The sequence below is a fragment of the Loxodonta africana genome, chromosome 3 (genome assembly GCF_030014295.1).
Source record: "Loxodonta africana isolate mLoxAfr1 chromosome 3, mLoxAfr1.hap2, whole genome shotgun sequence".
Lineage (NCBI taxonomy): Eukaryota > Metazoa > Chordata > Mammalia > Proboscidea > Elephantidae > Loxodonta > Loxodonta africana.
In genome coordinates this window covers 57,096,067-57,115,865 of record NC_087344.1, presented here as the reverse complement: position 1 = coordinate 57,115,865, position 19,799 = coordinate 57,096,067, and the positions used below count along the sequence as shown (strand labels likewise).

Sequence of the window (19,799 nt, the reverse complement as noted above, 5' to 3'; positions counted from 1 at the left end):
CTCAAGTCAATTCCATCTCAAAACAATCCTCTCTAGGACACAGCAGAACTGTCCCAGGAGTTTCCAAGGCTGTAAATCTTTACAGGAGCAGACTGCCACATCTTTCTCCCACAGAGCGGCTGGTGGGTTCGAGCTGCTGACCTTTTGGTTAGCAGCCCAGCACTTTAACCACTGCATCACCAGTGCTCCTTTGGAACATTATGGAGACTGTTAATTCCGATGGAACACAATTACCAAGGCTTTAACCCTATATTCATCTTCCTAATAATGCTCGTATCTCTGATGATTAACCTAAATTACTCACATATTTCCTTCCTTTTCACTTCCAAAGAATATCAGTCCCATGTTAATTACACATAGGATCCTCATAACCCCTAAAAACAGCTCACTTAACAGAGGTGGTTGTTGCCATGACAGGTCACCCCCAACTTCCCTCTCACCACTGAATAGACATCTATGTTTAACGTAATTATACCATTGGGTCAGTCAACCAACCTGGGACAAACACTAGATCCCAAACCCATTCTTTCACGAGTGAGTGGTACTCTAAATAAGTTGTGTCCCCTCTCTCTCTATCATCTTTGTTATTCCCATTTTCCCTCTACCCTCCTCCTAAGGAGTTGATGTAAAGTAATTGTGGGAAAGGACCCCAAAAGGCTACTGATGGGTATTCTCATACAAAACATGTCTTCTCTACCCTTAAGAACCAGTGTGGAACTCCATTATTTCTAAGGAAATAGCTCCACAAGATTCTTTCCTTTCCCTCTAAGTGGAGACACACTAGTTTCTCTGAAGTTACAAAATCCTAAAAAACATCCTAGGGAACCTTGTAGCACTGATCAATCATTGGCTAAGATATCAAAGAAAAATAAAAGTCACCTCATTCCAAGATGTAGGGCATATTTCTCCAAACTGAGACCACCACTCTTTAGAATCTTGTCTACTGGAGATTTGCCTCCCAGTACTTCTTGCAAACCCTTGTGTCACCCCTTCTGACTTTCCACTGAATTTTCAGCTGTTTAACTTTAAAGTGTATATAATTTACCCATGAGAAGTCAAGATCTTTAAAAACAGGAAACAAAGGCAGACAACAGAAAAATTTCAGTACACAAAGAAGAAAAGTTTTCAAAAGGATAGCAAATCACAATACATTTTACGAACAGACAGAAGCCTTTATACTTACAGTCGGTACATATTCAGATGGAAATTTGTTTGTTGTGTAGGATATCAGGAGACATGTTTTACCAACGGCACCATCACCCACAACGACACACTTAATTGTCTGCATTGCTGAAATAGTTTTGTATCCACTTTAAATATTTCAGATTCGACGTTGACCTATAAAAAGATTATATTTGTTTTATTTCCTTCTATATATTTATACATGTATTATTTTCTCAATTTGCAACAAGCTCACTGATCCAGAGCACCACAACTACTACAGACAAAGGAACCTAAAAGAAGAGAACTAGTGACTTACTGAAAGTCACAACACCAAATCTGAGTCAATTTTTCTAAATTTCTGACCCCTGGTTATTTTGACTTAAGTATTAAAAAAAAAAAAAAAGTCCAAGTGGTGTAATGAGCAGCATAATTCGTTTTATAAGACAAGAAGCTATATCTGAATGAATCACACGTATTATTTTGTGAAAGCTTTCCTTCAGTGGTGTGTACACACACACATACATATGTATGTGTATGTGTACCAGACTGCAATACAAAGGGCACTGCTTTAAAGAACTGTCCATCTGCCCAGCCTCAGAGTTGTAGTTGCTCAGGCTATAACCAACAAGCAGCAGGGCATCACCGCTACCTCCCTGTGATACACGAGCAGCATGAGGAGCTGGGTAAACATCGGGGGGATTGCTCCCTGATCTCAGCAGCTGTCTCAGCACTAGGTTGCCTAGTTACTAATTCAATATTCATGACATGAAGGGCCAAAATCTACATTTTATAATGAAAAGACTGCTCTAAATCATTCTGACTTATAGACAGATATATTACTTCAGTTTCTTTTACTCTCTTCCTCCATTCTAAGATGTTATTACAAATGCAAAGATTAGTAAAGATTATTATTTCATCACTTCTGAGATACTTTTTTTTCTCATTTAAACAATCTCTACAATCACAATGTGTCTTTATTAAGGGAGCCTTACAATAATTGCTTGGCTGCTACCCAAAAGGTTGGCAGTTCAAACCCACCCAGCAGCTCGAGAGAGAAAGAACTGATGTTCCACTTCCATAAAGACTGCTGCCTAGAAAACTCTATGGAAAAGTTCTACTCTGTCACATGGGGTTGGTATGAGTCAAAACCCAACTGGATGGCACACAGCAACAACAACAATCATTATCAGCCATTTCGCTCAACATTTTGACATCTACAAAATTGGGATAAATGGCATCTTAGATTCAGTGAAATGATGTATAGTTTTCCGGGGAATAAAAAAGAAACACCAAGGATATGGAGAAATTAGAACGCTCATTCACTGCTGGTGGGAATACAAAATGGAAAAGTTTGGTAATTCCTCAAAAAGTTAAACACAGAGCTACCAAATGATCCGGCAATCCCAATCCTAGGTATATACTCAAAAAATTCAAAGCAGGAATGCAAACAGAAACCTCTACAACAATGTCCACTGCAGCACTTCAAAACAGCCAAAAGGTGGAAACTACCAAAATGTCCATCAACAGATACACAGATAAAATGTGATATATACAAACAATGGACTATGACTCAGTCATAAAGAGAAATGAAGTCCTGATACATGCTACAACATGAATGAACCTTGAAAGCATCAGGCTGAGTGAAATAAATCAGTCACAAAAGGACAAATATTGTATGACCCCACTTACATGAAAGAGGCAAATACACAGACCAAAGTTTATTAGTGGTTACCAGGAATGGAAAGGTGGAAGGGGGAGCCATTGCTTAGGGGACACTGAGTTTCTGTTCATTGTGGTAGAATACTTTGGAAAAGGGTAGTGGTGAGGTTGTTCAACATGATGAACATAGTCAATGCCCCTGAACTGTTCATGTAAAAACTGTTGAATTGGCGAATGTTTTTGTTGTGTATTTTTTAACTACATTAAAAAAAAAAAAAATCACCCCATGTATGCCTAGTTTTTAAGATAAATTTCAGTTTCAATTATAAACCTAAAGGGGTTACAATTCCTTGTTGGCTAGAGCTACCACCTTATTAAACATAAAAATATCATAGAACCACCTAGCAATGGGTTGGATGCCATGTCTGTGTGTTCCTACAGCACCTTCACAACACTTAACCAAACTGATTATTTTATAAATGCCTGTTAACATCTCTATATTCCTAAATCAGTACTATCTTCATTATCTAGTGCTGCTATAACAGAAATACCACAACTGGATGGCTTTAACAAAGAGAAATTTATTCTCTCACAGTCTAGGAGGCTAGAAGTTCAAATTCAGGGTGCCAGCTTCAGGGGAAGGCTTTCTCTTTCTGTTGGCTCCAGGGGATTGTCCTTGTCATTAAACTTCTCATGGTCTAGCAGCTTCTCAGCGCAGGGATCCCGGGCCCAAAGGACACACTGCACTCCTGGCATTTTCCTTCTTGGTAGCATGAGGTCCCCTGTCTCTTTGCTTGCTTCTCTCTTTCATAGCTCAAAAGAGATTGAGTCAAGATACAACTTAATCTTGTAGACTGAGTCCTGCCTCATTAACATAACGGCCTCTAATCCTGCCTCATTAACATCATAAAGGTGGGATGTACACCACATAGGAAAGTCACAACTGATGACAAAATGGTAGACAATCACACAATACTGGGAATCATGGCCTAGCAAAGTAGACACACATTTTTCAGGAACACAATTCAATCCATAGCAGGTACTCACCACTGAAATTCTAGCACTTAGCACAAAGACTGGCACATAGTTCTTGAATGGATGGAAAATCACATAATGACAACAAACAAAATACACAACATGAAACTCAATTATTCGTGGATGAGTAACCTACAGAAAATACACTCTCTCCCATTTCTCACCAAAACCATCTCGATTCTATTTCTTTAACTTTCTTTTATCTCTCCTTTTTCCTTTCTATATTACACACCAGAGAAGCACTCACACTGAAATAGCAATAAAGGTTTAAAGAATCTGATCCCTAAACTAAATCAAAATTATTTGTCAAAATAAAAAACCAAGCATACTAAACTTAAAGCTAAATTAATTCTAGGGAACTATTCTAGAAGAATGTCCTTTACTAGATTTGAGGGAAATTCAATGATAATCAGAACATTGTCTTTCAGGTACTATGCTCTGAGACAAGGCCCAAGTCTATAAAATTGCCAGCATGCTCTCTTGCCACTCCAGGACAGGAAAGAGAAGGAAATAAGAATATCTGTCCCCTGGCATAATAAAATCTATTAAGAAAACATCCTGCATCCCACTTTGAAGAGTGGCGTTTGGGGTCTTAAACGCTAGCAAGCAGCCATCTAAGATGCATCAATTGGTCTCAACCCACCTGGGTCAAAGGAGAATGAAGAATACCAAGGACACAAGGTGATTACGAGCCCAAGAGACAGAATGGGCCACATGAACCAGAGACTACATCAGCCTGAGACAAGAAGAACTAGATGGTGCCAGGCTACAGCCAATGACTGTCCTGACAGGGAACACAACAGAGAACCCCTGAGGGAGCAGGACAGCAGTGGGATGCAAACCTCAAATTCTCATAAAAAGACCAGACTTAATGGTCTGACTGAGACTAGAAGGACCCTGGTGGTCATGGCCCCCAGACCTTCCGTTGGCCCAGGACAGGAACTATTCCCAAAGCCAACTCTTCAGACATGGATGGGACTGGACAATGGGTTGGAGAGGGATGCTGGTGAGGAGTGAGGTTCTTGGATCAGGTGAACACTTGAGACTATGTTGGCATCTCCTGCCTGGAGGGGAGATGAGAGGGTGGAGGGGGTTAGAAGCTGGCAAAATGGACATGAAAAGAGAGAGTAGAGGGAGAGAGCGGGCTGTCTCACTAGGGGGAAAGTAATTGGGAGTGTGTAGCAAGGTGTATATGGGTTTTTGTGTGAGAGACTGACTTGATTTGTAAACTTTCACTTAAAGCACAATAAAAATTATAAAAAAAAAGAATATCTGTCCCCTGGTGGCGTAGCAGTTAAGTGCTACAGCTGCTAACCAAGGGGTCAGCAGTTCGAATCCGCCAGGCACTCCTTGGAAACTCTATGGGGCAATTCTACTCTATTCTATAGGGTCGCTATGAGTCGGAATCGACTCAATGGCAGTGGGTTTTGGGTCCTGAATGAAATAAACCCCCCCCCCAAAATGAAATAAGTCATTGGAAAAAAAATTAAATAGGTCAGTGGCAAAAGGACAAATACTCTATGACCTCACTTATATGGAATAAGCAAATATATAGAAATCAAAGATTATAAGTGGTTACTAGGGGGAGGGGTGGGTAAAGGCGGAGTTTTTGCTTAGGAGGTTTCTGTTAATGGTGGTGGAATAATTTTAAAAAGGATAGTTAATGGTTGCAAAACATGAAGAACGTAATCAATGTCACTGAATTATACACACAGAAATTATTAAATTGGCCAATGTTTTGTTGTATATATTTTCCCAATAAAAATTTAAAAAGGAAAAAGAATAGCTGTCCTCTCACGGTTCCTATGCGTCCACCTGTGAAAAACAGAGCAATGTCCTACTAAGAAATAAGGTCTTCTGGAGAACTTCTTTTCAATTCAGAGTGAAGGAAAACAAGGTAAGCAGGTAGAGTTCTGATCACTCTGCAGACTGTTTTGCAGTTACCTATAAATGTATTTGAAATTCAGTTCTTTTACCTATCTTCTATTTCTCCTGACCAGTATTATTAGGTGATCTTTTTTAGCATAGAATTTAATCATCAACACTGGACAGAAATTAATGTTTGATCACTGTGGCAGAAATTGCAAGTTGTCTGCCAATTCTTTCCCTCTTCTTTAGTACAATTTTTAGCTAAGCACGTTGTTGCTGGGTGCCATCAAGTTGATTTCGACTCACGGCAACCTCAATGTGTTACAGAGTAGAACTGTCCCACAGTGCTTTCTTGGCTGTAATCTTTACGGAAGTAGGTCAACAGGTCTTTCTCCTGCAGAGCTGGGTTCAAACCAACAACCTTTCAGTTAACAGCCCAGCACTTAACCACTGCTCTGCCAGGGCTCCCAAAGCTAAGTATATGGCCTCTAATAAAGAATTTTCCAGAGTCCTTTTCAACTAGATGTGACCACTGTAACTAGGCTCTGGAAAATGGGAATGGAAGTGATAGATGCAAGTTCTGGGAGTAGCCTTAAAAAAGCAAAGGGGATAGCCTTCCCTACTTAGGCTGGAATGCAGACATAATGGTGGGAGCTGAAGCAGTCATGCTGAACCACAAGATAGAAATTATATGTTAAGGATGACCAACACAACAGCAGGGGCCAGCCCTGGTTTGTCTTTCAGGACTTTTACATGAGAAAGAAAGAAACTTATCTCCCTTAGTATTTTGGATTTCTCTGTTACAACAACAGAACTGAAATTCTAATCAACTACTTATCCTATGGACTCTAACAGAAGACAATTACATGCACTCTAAATTCAGAGACGATGCATGTGGGAAAGGCTTAGAATCAATAAAAAATATTTGGATTCACTGAGTAACTTTATAGTGAAACTTGATCACTGGCTTCATGGCTCAAAATCACCTAAAAGAAATGCTGTGTTTAAGTTTTAATTGTGGTTGAAATCAAATTTATTGTGATCCCTAAAGGCAAAACTCCTTATCATCATTCTATATCTGGTATTCACTTTTAAGAATTATACCCCACACTAACAAGCAAATTTAAGACCAAGAGGCCATCTATAAACTTTAAACTTCTAGTAAAGGAAGACCTATCATTTCTTGAAATTTTCATTTATTCCCTAGGGAGTAAAGAGAACTCTGGGTGTACAGTGGTTAAAAGCTCCAACACTAATCAAAAAGTCAGCAATTCAAACCCACCAGTGGCTCCTTGGAAACCCTATGGGGGAATTCTACTCTGTCCTATAGGGTCACTATGAGTTGGTATTGACTTGGTGGTACACAACAAGGGAATAAGGAAGAAGAAATTGGAAACAAAAACTTTCTACAATTAAAGCCATGAATATGACTTTGTTGTCGTTGTTAGGTGCCATCGAGTCAGTTCCAGCTCATAGCAACCCTGTGCACAACAGAACGAAACAATGCCCAGTCCTGCGCCCTCCTTACAATCATTGTTATGCTTGAGCATACTGTTGCAGCCACTGTGTCAATCCATCTCATTGAGGGTCTTCCTCTTTTCCGATGACCCTGAACTGTGCCAAGCATGATGTCCTTCTCCAGGGACTGATCCCTCCTGACAACACATCCAAAGTATGTAAGACGTAGTCTTGCTATCTAGGCTCCTCTAAGGCACATTCTGGTTATACTTCTTCCAAGACAGATTTAATTAGAGATAAATTTATTTCTCACGTAAGTCTCTTGGCAGTCCATGGTATAGTCAATATTCTTCACCAACACCACAATTCAGAGGCATCAATTCTTCTTCGGTCTTCCTTAATTCATTGTCCAGCTTTCACATGCATATAATGTGATTGAAAATACCACGGCTAGGGGTGCACCTTAATCTTCAAGGTGACATCTTTGCTTTTCAACACTTTAAAGGGGTCCTTTGCAGATTTGCCCAGTGCAATGCATCTTTTGATTTTTTGACTGCTGCTTCCATGGGCATTGATTGTGGATCCAAGTAAAATGAAATCCTTCACAACTTCCATCTTTTCTCCATTTATCATGTTGTTGTTTATTGGTCCAGTTGGGGGGATTTTCATTTTCTTTATGCTGAGGTGTAATCCATACTGAAGGCTGTACCCTTAGCTATTCATCAGTAAGTGCTTCAAGTCCTCTTCACTTTCAGCAAGCAAGGTTGTGTCATCTGCATAACCCAGGTTGTTAATGAGTCTTCCTCCAATCATGATTCCCTGTTCTTCTTCACAGAGTCCACCTTCACGTATTATTTGCTCAGCATACAGACTAAATAGGTATGGTAAAATGATACAACCCTGACACACACCTTTCCTGACTTTAAACCAATCAGTATCCCCTTGTTCTGTTCGAATCTACGTACAGGTTCCTCATGAGCACAATGAAGTGGTCTGGAACTCCCATCCTTTGCAATGTTATCCGTAATTTGTTATACTCCACATAGTCGAATGCCTTTGCATAGTCAATAAAAGACAGGTAAACATCATTCTGGTATTCTCCGCTTTCAGGCAGGATCCAACTGACATCAACAATGATATCCCTGGTTCCATGTTCTCTTCTGAATCCAGCCTGAATTTCTGGCAGTTCCCTGTTGATATACTGCTGCAGCCGCTTTTGAATGATCTTCAGCAATATTTTGCTTACATGTGATATTAATGATATTGTTTGATCATTTCCACATTCAGTTGGATCATCTTTCTTGGGAACAGATACAAATATGGATCTCTTCCAGTCAGCTGGCCAGGAAGCTGTCTTCCATATTTCTTGGCATAGATAAGTGAGCACTTCCACCAGTGCTGCATCCATTTGTTGAAAACAGCTCAGTTGATATTCTGTCAATTCCTGGAGCCTTGTTTTTCTCCAATGCCTTCGGTGTAGCTTGGGCTTCTTACTTCAGTACCATCGGTTCCTGATCATATGCCACCTTTTGAAATGGTTGAATGTCAACCAATTCTTTTTGGTATAATGACTCTGTATATTCCTTCCATGTTCGTTTGATGCTTCTTGTGTTGTTTAATATTTTCCCCATAGAAGCCTTCACTATCCCAACTAGAGGCTTGAATTTTTTCTTCAGTTCTTCCAGCTTGAGAAACGCCGAGTGTGTTCTTCTCTTTTGGATTTCTATCTCCAGCTTTTTGCACATGTCATTATAATACTTTACTTTGTCTTCTCGAGACGCCCTTTGAAATCTTCTGTTCAGCTCTTTTACTTCATCAATTCTTCCTTTTGCTTTAGCTGCTCGACGTTCGAGAGTAAGTTTCAGAGTCTCCTCTGACATTCATCTTGGTCTTTTCTTTCTTCCTTGTCTTTTCAATGACCTCTTGCTTTCTTCATGTATGATGTCCTCGATGTCATTCCACAACTTGTCTGGTCTTCAGTCATTAGTGTTCAACAGGTCAAATCTATTCTAGAGATGGGCTCCAAATTCAGGTGGGATATACTCAAGGTCATATTTTGGCTCTCGTGGACTTGCTCTGATTTTCTTCAGTTTCAGCTTGAACTTGCATATAAGTCTGTTCCACAGTCAGCCTCTGGCCTTGTTCTGATATTGTGCTTTTCCATCATCTCTTTCCACAGATGTAGTCAATTTGATTCCTGTGCGTTCCATCTGGTGAGGTCCATGTGTACAGTCGCCATTTATGTTGGTGAAAAATGTATTTGCAATGAAGAAGTCGTTGGTCTTGCAAAATTCTATCATGCAATCTCTGGAATTGTTTCTATCACCAAGGCCATATTTCCAACTACTGATCCTTCTTCTTTGTTTCCAACTTTTGCATTCCAATCACCACTAATTATCAATGCATCCTGACTGCATGTTCAATCAATTTCAGACTTCAGAAGCTGATAAAAATCTTCAATTTCTACATCTTTGGCCTTAGTGGTTGGTGCATAAATTTGAATAACAGTTGTATTAATTGGTCTTCCTTGTAGGTGTATGATATTATCCTATCACTGACAGCACTGTACTGCAAGACACATCTTCTTTATGACGATGAATGCAACACCATTCCTCTTCAACTTGTCATTCCCGGCATAGTAGACTATATGATTATCCAATGCAAAATGGCCAATACCCGTCCATTTCAGCTCACTAATGCCTAGGATATCGATGTTTATGTGTTCCATTTCATCTTTGATGATTTCCAATTTTCCCAGATTCATACTTTGTACATTCCAGGTTCCGATTACTAATGGATGTTTCCAACTGTTTCTTCTCATTTTCAGTCATGCCACATTAGCAAATGAAGGTCCCGAAAGCTTTATTCCATCCACATCACTGAGGTCGACTCCACTTTGAGAAGGCAGCTCTTCCCCAGTCGTCTTTTGAGTGCCTTCCAACCTGGGGGGCTCATCTTCCAGCACTGTATCAGACTATGCTCCGCTGCTACTCATAAGGGTTTCACTGGCTAATTCTTTTCAGAAGTAGATTGCTGGGTCCTTCTTCCTAGTCTGTCTTAGTCTGGAAGCTCAGCTGAAACCTGTCTGCCATAGGTCACACCCTGCTGGTATCTGAGTGTCGGTGGCATAGCTTCCAGCATCAACGCAACACACAAGCTCCCAGAGTATGATGAGCTGAGGGACACATGGCTAAATCACAAACACAGCTGTGCTGGAGAAGGTCAGAGCTGTCTAAAACATTTCAGAAAAAGGAAAAGCTATCATTAATAACTGCATTAAAGGAGAAGAACTTAGATCTGATTCAAGTTGAATTCCTTTTTTATAGATGTATCTGGAAACTCCTTTAAAATGAACTGTCTTCAGAAGACCACCTACAAATAAACTGTCTTAGAATATTGGTTCTTTATGTAGTAGCAACTTTAAATGCTGTACCCCTCTCTCTCTTTCTGAGACAAAGAACCAGTATAAGAAAATGTTAAAAAACGAGACTATTCTGGCTACCAGGAAACTCACAGCTGTTGAGTTAAGCACATATCACAACACAACTTGCATTAAAAGAAATTTGCAAGGTAAGCTTAGGGCTAAATAGCAATATTTCAAAACGGCTCATGAGTTTTATCCTCTAAATGTGTACTTTTTAAAATATCTCTATATCCTTAAGCATGAATTCATTACAATTAAATGCCAAATTTCTGAGGGAGAGCTTTAGGATTTTCCAATAGCACATAACATAGAATTCATAGAGCAGAAAAGTGCTCTGCAGACAATATGGCTAGATTATTAAAGAGACACTACCACTTTGGGAACTTAATTTCTATTTTCTTATGATAGGAGAAACCACCCCCAAGTCGATTCAGTCATTCTCGTGTATCCTGCCTAATAACTGGAAAAAATATCCAAAATACATAAACTTGCCATTTTTAGTAATAATTAAAAGGACTGTTATAGTTTCTGTCCATCTGTTACAGTATAAAATACTCCTGTGATTACCTGCTGTTCTTCTTAAAAGAACACGATTACAACAAATCTCTAGATTAAAAAGGTCATTCTGTTTTCTGAAACAGCTGTAAACATACTGAAAATATACAAATTACTAATCCCTGCTCTAAACTGTACAACGTCTAAATTCAGTTCTTAAATCTGTCGTATTTTTAAAAAGGAAAAATAAAATATGACAAATGATGTAACAATTCGAGAGTTTTAATCACCCACATCAAATCAAATCTTAAGTGCAATCAAATGAGAAGAATATCAACAAAGCAAAGATGATGAATCCAAAAGGGTGGGGGGTAAAAAAAACTCCAAAGTCTCAAGGTCCCAATAGAATAACTTAAGACTAAGTTATTGAGCAGTTCTGAAGTTAGGAAAACTCTGGGTTTTAATCTCTGCTCAAGCACTTACTAGCTAATCTTTTTTGCTCAGTTTTCTCATTTGTAAAATAGAATTAGGTCAATGCCTTGCATAGTTATTATGAGGATTCAGTAACATAAAAGAACCTGGCTGACAGCACAGATTCAATATACATGCATTCCCTCTACTACGTGCCAATCAATCAATTCAATCACATGTATTTTTGATTGTCCAATGGGTCAAAACTTATATTGAGATGAGTATAAGTTTGGGGAGAGAGGGAGGAGGGTATTCACTAGTTAGACAGTAGACAAGAACTATTTTCGGTGAAGAGAAAGACAACACACAATAAATACGGGGGAGATCTGCACAACTGGACTAAATCAAAAGCAAAGAAGTTCCTAAATACGACCAAATGCTTCAAAGGCCAGAGCAGCAGGGACGGGGGTTTGGGGGATATCTAGGTCAAATGGCATAACAAAATGTATTAAGAAAACGTTCTGCATCCCACTTTGGCAAGTGGCATCTGAGGTCTTAAACGCCAGCAAATGGCCATCTAAGACGCATCAATTGGTTTCAACCCACCTGGAGCAAAGGAGAATGAAGAACACCAAAGACGCAAGGTAAATACAAGCCCAAGAGACAGATAAGGGCCACATAAACCAGAGACTTTATCAGCCTGAGACCAGAAGAAATACCAGCAATGACTGCCCTGAAAGGGAACACAACAGAGAATCCCTAATGGAGCAAGACAACAGTGGGATGCAGATCTCAAATTCTCGTAAAAAAGACCAGACTTAACGGTCTAAGACTAGAGGGACCACGGGGGTCGTGATTCCTGGACCCTCTGTTAGCCCAAGACTAGAACCATTCCCAAAGCCAACTCTTCAGACAGGGATTGGACTGGACTATAAAACAGAAAATGATACTGGTGAAGAGTGAGCTTCCTGGCTCAAGTAGACACATGAGACTATGTGGGCAGCTCCTGTCTGGAGATAAGATGAGAGGGCAGAGGACAGGAGCTGGTTGAATGGACACAGGGAATACAGGGTTGAGAGGTGGAGTGTGCTGTCATTAGGGGGAGAGCAGCTAGGAGTACATAGCAAGGTGTGTTTAAGTTTTTGTATGAGAGGCTAACTTGATTTGTAAACTTTCACTTGAAGCACAATAAATAAAAAATAAACAAAACAAAAAAAAACTTATACTGTACTTTCTCCCTGCTTGGTGAACTGTTATCTAATCAAAACTTTTCACACTTTGCATAGCAGGTACACCAAAAACAAAAGTTAAAATGAGCTGAATGAATATATTTGCTAGTTAGCTAATGACATAAAAACCAAGAAATCCACTCAAATATTTCTCCTTCATCTGAAGATTTCTATACTATTCTTTAAGTATTTACAGAGTAGTCCCCAAAACAAAGTTATCTAACAGGTTTTAACAAAATAATTTAGGTATACAAGAACTAACCCTATCTTTAAACACCAAATTAAATGCTTTATTAGTTTACAAATCATCACTGCCTTTATGCAAACTAACAAAAATCTGACAGTCATTACCTTTTCCTGTTATGCTTGAATTCAGCCTCTAAATCTGCAATTCTCAAAATAGCATCCCAGACCACCAACATCATTATTACCTGGACTGAGTTTGTTAACAATTCAGATTCCTGGGCCCTCACCCCAGATCTACTAAATTAGAACTCAACGCTCCCTATGTAATTCTAAATACACAATGTGGAGTTTGAGAATCACTGCCCTACATGAGCAAGACGAGGAATACCCATAACACAAGAATCCAAGCTAAAATAAACATTACTGGTATTCTGGGTCACCTGGAAGTGAGTTTTTTAAAGTAAAATCCAAATGATCAATAAATCTCACTTTAGATATTGAGAGGTCATGAACCAAGAGATTTCAGAAGTGCTACAATGAGTCAGAATCAACTTACAACGGATTTTTATAATAATTTTAACACAATTACTAAACGCGAGGTTGTAACACAACCAATAAGTGTTCTCAAACAGCAATTCTACTTTGCACACATGCGGCTGCCATGAGCTGGGATCCACTCAATGGCAATTAACCACAACAAAGAGACATGACAACAAAATGCTATCTGTGATTATAGACTGGGTCCTGGAGTAGGAAAATAAATACTATCAAAAAATTAGTGGAATTGTTGCTGCTGTTAGGTGCCATTCAGGTGGTTCTGACTCACAGCAATCCTATGTAAAACAGAACGAAACACTGCCTGGTACTGCGCCATCCTCACAATCCTTGCTATGCTTGAGGAATAATTAGTTGAATAACAATCGGTAGAATATGGAGAATAAATTGCATGACAATAATTACCAATGTTAATGTTCCTGAAATTAGTAACTGTTTTGTGGTTGTGTAAGAGAATATCAAGAAGCCCTGTGGTGCAATGGTTAAGTGCTCGGCTACTAACCAAAAGGTTGGAGATCTGAATCCACCTAGAGGCCCTGTGGAAACCCTGGTGGCGTAGTGGTTAAGTGCTACGCCTGCTAACCAAAAGGTCGGCTGTTCAAAACCACCAGGTGCTCCCTGGAAACTCTGTGTGACAGTTCTGCTTTGTCCTATAGGGTCGCTATGAGTCGGAATCGACTCAACGGCAGTGGTTTTGGTTTAGAGGCTCTGTGGAGACCTGGTAATGCAGGTACTGTCCTAAGCATGTCCACACATTTCATTCTCCCAAACAACCTTATTAGGCATGTACTGTATTATCCCCATTTTACAGCTATGAAAAATGGCTCAATGAAGTAACTATGCCAAGTTTACTCAATCAGTAAGTGGCAGAACTGAGATTTAAACCCTAGCAGTCTGACTCCCAAGTTCCTGCTCTTAAACGTTATACTCTTCAAGCAAGAGGTAACATTAATAGAGACAAACAAGATCATTGCTATAGGAATTGCAAGTAATATATGCCTGGTGGCGTAGCGGGTAAGTGCTACGGCTGCTAACCAAAGGGTCAGCAGTTCGAATCTGCCAGGTGCTCCTTGGAAACCCTATGGGGCAGTTCTACCCTGTCCTGTAGGGTCGCTATGAGTCGGAATCGACTCGACGGCACTGGTTTTGGGTTGGATACCTACGACAGTTGCCAACAATTTCAAGAGGAAGTAAGAAATAGGAGTTAAACTCATTTCCTGGTTCTTCATCCTGCAGACAACTACTGAATTTTAATGGAGAGGGAGAGGCAAGGAGAGAATTTGCTCTTCCTCTCTATTTGCCAAAAAAACCTTCCATTTCTTAGGCTCCCTGATCTGATAGCTCAGCAATTTGTTGGAAATGGTTATGGGTCCCAAACCAAAGGCATGGGTATTAGAGTCAGACTGGCTCTACCACTCTAGCTATGTAGCCTTGGGCAAGTTATTTAAACTTTCTGTGGTTCAATTTTCCCTTCTTTAAAAATGAACACAGTAGTACCTTCCTTATAGGGTACAGATTGACTGAATAAAATAATACATGTAAAGAGCTTACGACAATGCCCGGCATATGGTACATACTTGATAATCTTAACTATCACTCTTAAAAGATTAAGGGCACCTTCAAGTCAATACAAGAAGTTTTAAAACAGCAACAATTCCAACCTGCTTAGAAAGAAGCACACAAAAAATTTTATTTATTGCCTAAAATTATACTACTCATTGTTCTTATCACAAATGCAGTCAAATTCAGAACCACCATTACAAAGGTGATCATTTTAGAATCAAGTTCAATTAAAAAAAACTACTCCGCAAATCATCTGATATGTATTAATAATTAAATTCATGTATTAAAATGCCACCAGATGACCCACAGATTTTGGGGGAAGGGAGCGATCAAGGAGGAGACCGGTTTTGCTTTAACAGCATGGAGGAAAGTAGGCCAGACTTGTCTGCACATCTGTGTTCACTTTCTACTGAAAGAATGTCAAATCACTATGGAGAAAAGAGGCTACATAGTACCAATGACCATTCTGCTGTCCAGAGCGGCTAAAAAAATTATTGTGCCCCAGAAACTGAATACTGCCCCTCTTTAAAGTTTAAAAAGCCAAGCTGTCGCTTTGATGACTGAGGTGCACCTGCCTCGAACCATGGTATTTTCAGTCGCCTCAGGTGCATGCAAAAGCTCGGCAATGAAAACGGACAGAGGAATTGATGCGTTCAAATTGTGGTGCCGATGAGAACACTCACTATCCCGGGACTGCCAGAAGGACACACCAGTCAGGTTTAGGGAAACTGGGATCAGAATGCTCCTTAGGATCAAGGATGGCACTTTGGCTCACTTACTACAGATACATCACCAAGAAAGACCAATCACTACAAAAGGACATCATGATGATAAAGTAAAGAGGTCAGCGAAAATGAGAGAAACCCTCAACGAGATGGGCTAACATAAGAGCCACAATGGGCTCAAACATACCAACAATCGTGAAAATGGCACAGGACTGAGCAAAAACAACAACAATCTCTCTTTAATAGAAGATCATTTGTACTACAACTTAGAATCGGAGGTGGGGTTCTGAGGCTTACAAGGCAAATGTGAGATTGTGAAAAGGTGTATCTGTCACCTTCCTTCACAGCACCTATCCCTCGACCAGATAGCCATGCCGGTATCTGTACCTGGTAGGATCTTAATGCTTTGGTGGCCCAATTACCCTTTGAGAATCTTAGGGCTAAAGCCCCTGAAGTTTTCAGAGATCCACGAGCTCTAGATTTTAAGGAGCTACTGAACCCTCTTCAGTACCACTATACTTACCGGTTGGCTGCCAACTAAACTCCACCATAAACAATCCCTGATAAAAGGATTTGCATGGGCAAAGAGGAAGGTCGCAGCTACAGATACTCTATCGTCCAGTGTCCCATGGTTCATTCTAGGTACAATGAACAGATAACCTACGAAAAGCTTTGAGATTAAGTATTTGCTAATAAGTGTGTTTGTTTTGCACAAAATGTGTATTCTCAACCAGATTATTGTATCTTTCATAAAACTATATCAAGTATAATAGTAAACTATGTGAATAAAAGGCAAACCAAATTTTTGGTAATTCACACTAATCCAAAATACACTAAAAATAAAGCTGTTTTCATTTGAAATACATGTTCCCCTAAAGTAATCCATCTTCACTCTTAGGACATAGGAAAGAGGCACTACAAGAATCAAGAGAAATGACCTAATTTCACAAGTCAGCCTCTGTACCAATCCAACGGAACAGCTGGTCTGGTGGCAGAATTTACTATAGATAGAATAAACAACAAAGTCAAGACCACTAGTCTCTCCTATCAAATCCAGGCACTTTTTTGCTGTACATTATGGTAGCATACCTCAACTACAACTTTTTAAATATCTGCTCTTTGTGATTATTAAGTATACAAAACTAGAGAGATGTATCCCATGCATTTGTGCTAACATATTGTCTTGCCTGGTTTTTTATTTCCTTCATATATGAAAATAAAAAGCATATGACTGACCTTGTATGTTCAACTGAGACTAAAATACTGCCTATAAAGTCTTACCCCAAAATCCTATTACACCTCTACCACATTTACCTTTCTCCAGCAAAACAAAGAAAGCACTGTAAAGGGAATGTTTTTAAAACCTGAAATGCACTTCGAAAAAATTTTAAGGGAACTTAAAACATATGACTTCAGCCAATATTACTCAAAAGAATCAAAGCAAAGGATGAATTTTTTTTTTTTTTTAATTAAAGAAACGGACCGTCCCTTAATGAACTAACTTAACCCGCCAAGAGACCTGCCCCAAAGCCAGAAATCTGGCACCCAATTATCCTGACATTCTTTTCCAACTCTTATAACTTCTGGCAAATACAGAATAAGTTATATAAAGACAGTTCTTATTTACCTTTATAATTTGTTTTCAGAGTCTTCAGTAGGCAGAAAATAATCTCAAGAGAACTTTTGGCACTCACTCTTAAAGTCAAAGTAATTCAGCTACTGCTCAAAGTATTTGCTCTAACAAAAACCCAATAGAGGCTGAATATCACCAGGAGTTTGCCTTCAGCTCTCAATGATAAATGTACGCAGTAACACCTCCCTCTAGGACAAAGCCTAGGTATGCTTACTGCTTGCTGTTAAATGGTGGGCTCCCCAAACTCAGTGTTCCCCAGCTGTGTAGCAAACTCTTCATCTGGGCCTCTGTATCTCTCCATGGGTTTTACACCAAATGCTCATGCCACCTAGTGTGCCTTAAGTAATTAAGTTCTTCGTCTCTGACCCAGGAGTCTTGTGTCTTCTGCCAGCTAATTCATTAGTACCAGGTTAACGTGCCAGCTTGTAAGCAGGATAAAATAAAACCCCCAGGCCCTTACATTGTTTACTTGACTGACTTTGTGAGAGATAAAATGTTCTTAAAATAATTTGCATTTTTTTTCTACCTTCTTCCTCTCGGAAACCTTGGCGGCATTAAGTGGTTAAGTGCTACGGCTGCTAACCAAATGGTAGGCAGTTCAAATACACCAGGTGCTCCTTGGAAACTCTATGGGGCAGTTCTACTCTGTCCGATAGGGTGGCTATGAGTCGGAATCAACTCGGCGGCAACAGGTTTGGTTTTTGGTTTTTTGTTCTTCCCCTCACTCCTAGACCAGCCAGCATATCTTCTCTAGGAGTTGGTTGTTTAATTAGTTCATGTTCCATCTTCTAGGTGTGTCTATTCTAACAAGAACAATTAGGTGGTAAGCAAGGTGGTTCCTCACAGTGAGCTTATAAAAATAAACGAGAATTATTTACTATTAGCTTGTTTAGCTGTAAATTTAGAACGCAAATTACATTTTTAATCTTTCAAGTAAATCTTGTTTTGTTCTCTACTATCCTTGAATAGCTGTAGGTAATCTTGTTTTCTATCCAAATTTCATGTATCCACCTCTAAGATCAAATCATGATAAAAATTTAAAGGACAGGGTTTCCATGATACATGGCAGAGAACCCTGTTGTTGCATTCCTCTTGTTGATTTCTGACATGAGACTGGTGAATATGTGAAAAATTCATCGATATTTTACAAAAAAACAGTCAAAGAAATCAGCATAGATGCATGTAGACATGTGACAACGGCACCACTACAACTTTTGATTGTTGGGAAAGACACTGACGTTTTCAGATATCGTATAAAGCAAAAGTATCTTTGGGTTTTTGGCAAATCTACATACCATCTGGAATTTTTCAAGCATATGTCTCCCACATAATGGCTGCAAAACTAACATCTCCAGATGCCAATTAAATGCATTATACATGTAAAGTGCTGGATGGCAAATATTAAGCAAGCACTTATTGAAGCAATTATTCAAACTCCTTCATTTTCTGCCTCATGTGAAACTGATCCATGTTGTGAAATCACAACATACATGAGAAAATATGCTGATGTGACATTTATAAAATGAAGGGCTACAGTTCTATGTGGTAAAAGATGTTTTCAGCAGTGGCAGGGGTTTGCTGTCTCAGCTTCATTTCTGAAAATGACTTCATTCTGGAATGTCTGATACAATGAGAACTTGTATCAGAATTTTTACTATAATGCTGAGTTTCCTTCCTCGAATTTACAAAAACTAAGGGATACTAGCCAGAGTCATCATTTTATATTGTATGGGGGGGGGTATTTAAAAATTAAATTGGTAATTATTTAAATAAAGCTACTTAATTTTAGATTATTTCAAAACAAGTAATTTAGAAAAGTTGAAGAGTGCATGAACATATAACAGCACTAACAAGGTATTCCATTAGAAGAGATGAAGATTACAATGAGATTTTCCCACAAATATTCAAGACTTGTAGATTTATTCATTTATTCAACAAACCTTTATTAAGCTATTAGGAAGCATCTGCTATGCACCAAGCATTGTCCTATACATAGTCACATCCCCCAAAATCTGGAACAAAGATCATGCCTCTTGGAGCAAGAATCCTACTGGAGTAGACAGACAATGAACAAATTAAGCATCACCCTTCTAACGCACATATTTTTCCTCTGTAACATTACTGATGTGCAGTTTTCCCACAATCCTGATCTCTAATTAATAACCCGTAAATACCCGTTGCTGTCAAGTCAATTTTGACTTATTTCGACTCTATAGGACAGAGAAGAACTGCCCTGTAGAGTTTCCAAGGAGCACCTGGTGAATTCAAACTTCAGACCCTTTGGTTAGCAGCTGTAACACTTAAGCACTTCGTCGCCAGGGTTTCCAAATTAATAAAGGGCAACACAATCCTACTTTCTTAACAAGGAGTGTTTTTTTTTTTTTTAATCCTCT

The 19,799-nt window shown here is 39.2% G+C and overlaps 1 protein-coding gene across 2 annotated transcripts in view; it reads right to left on the bottom strand.

Moving 5' to 3' along the window:
- Positions 1-19,799, bottom strand: part of CDC42 (cell division cycle 42) — an 80,471-nt gene that overhangs the window by 40,245 nt on the left and 20,427 nt on the right. For both annotated transcript variants that reach the window (XM_064281439.1, XM_064281438.1), the window contains exon 2: positions 1,184-1,338. In XM_064281439.1, the coding sequence (XP_064137509.1) occupies positions 1,184-1,288 (105 nt within the window). In that variant the 5' untranslated portion in view covers positions 1,289-1,338. The remainder of the gene's footprint in view (positions 1-1,183; positions 1,339-19,799) is intronic.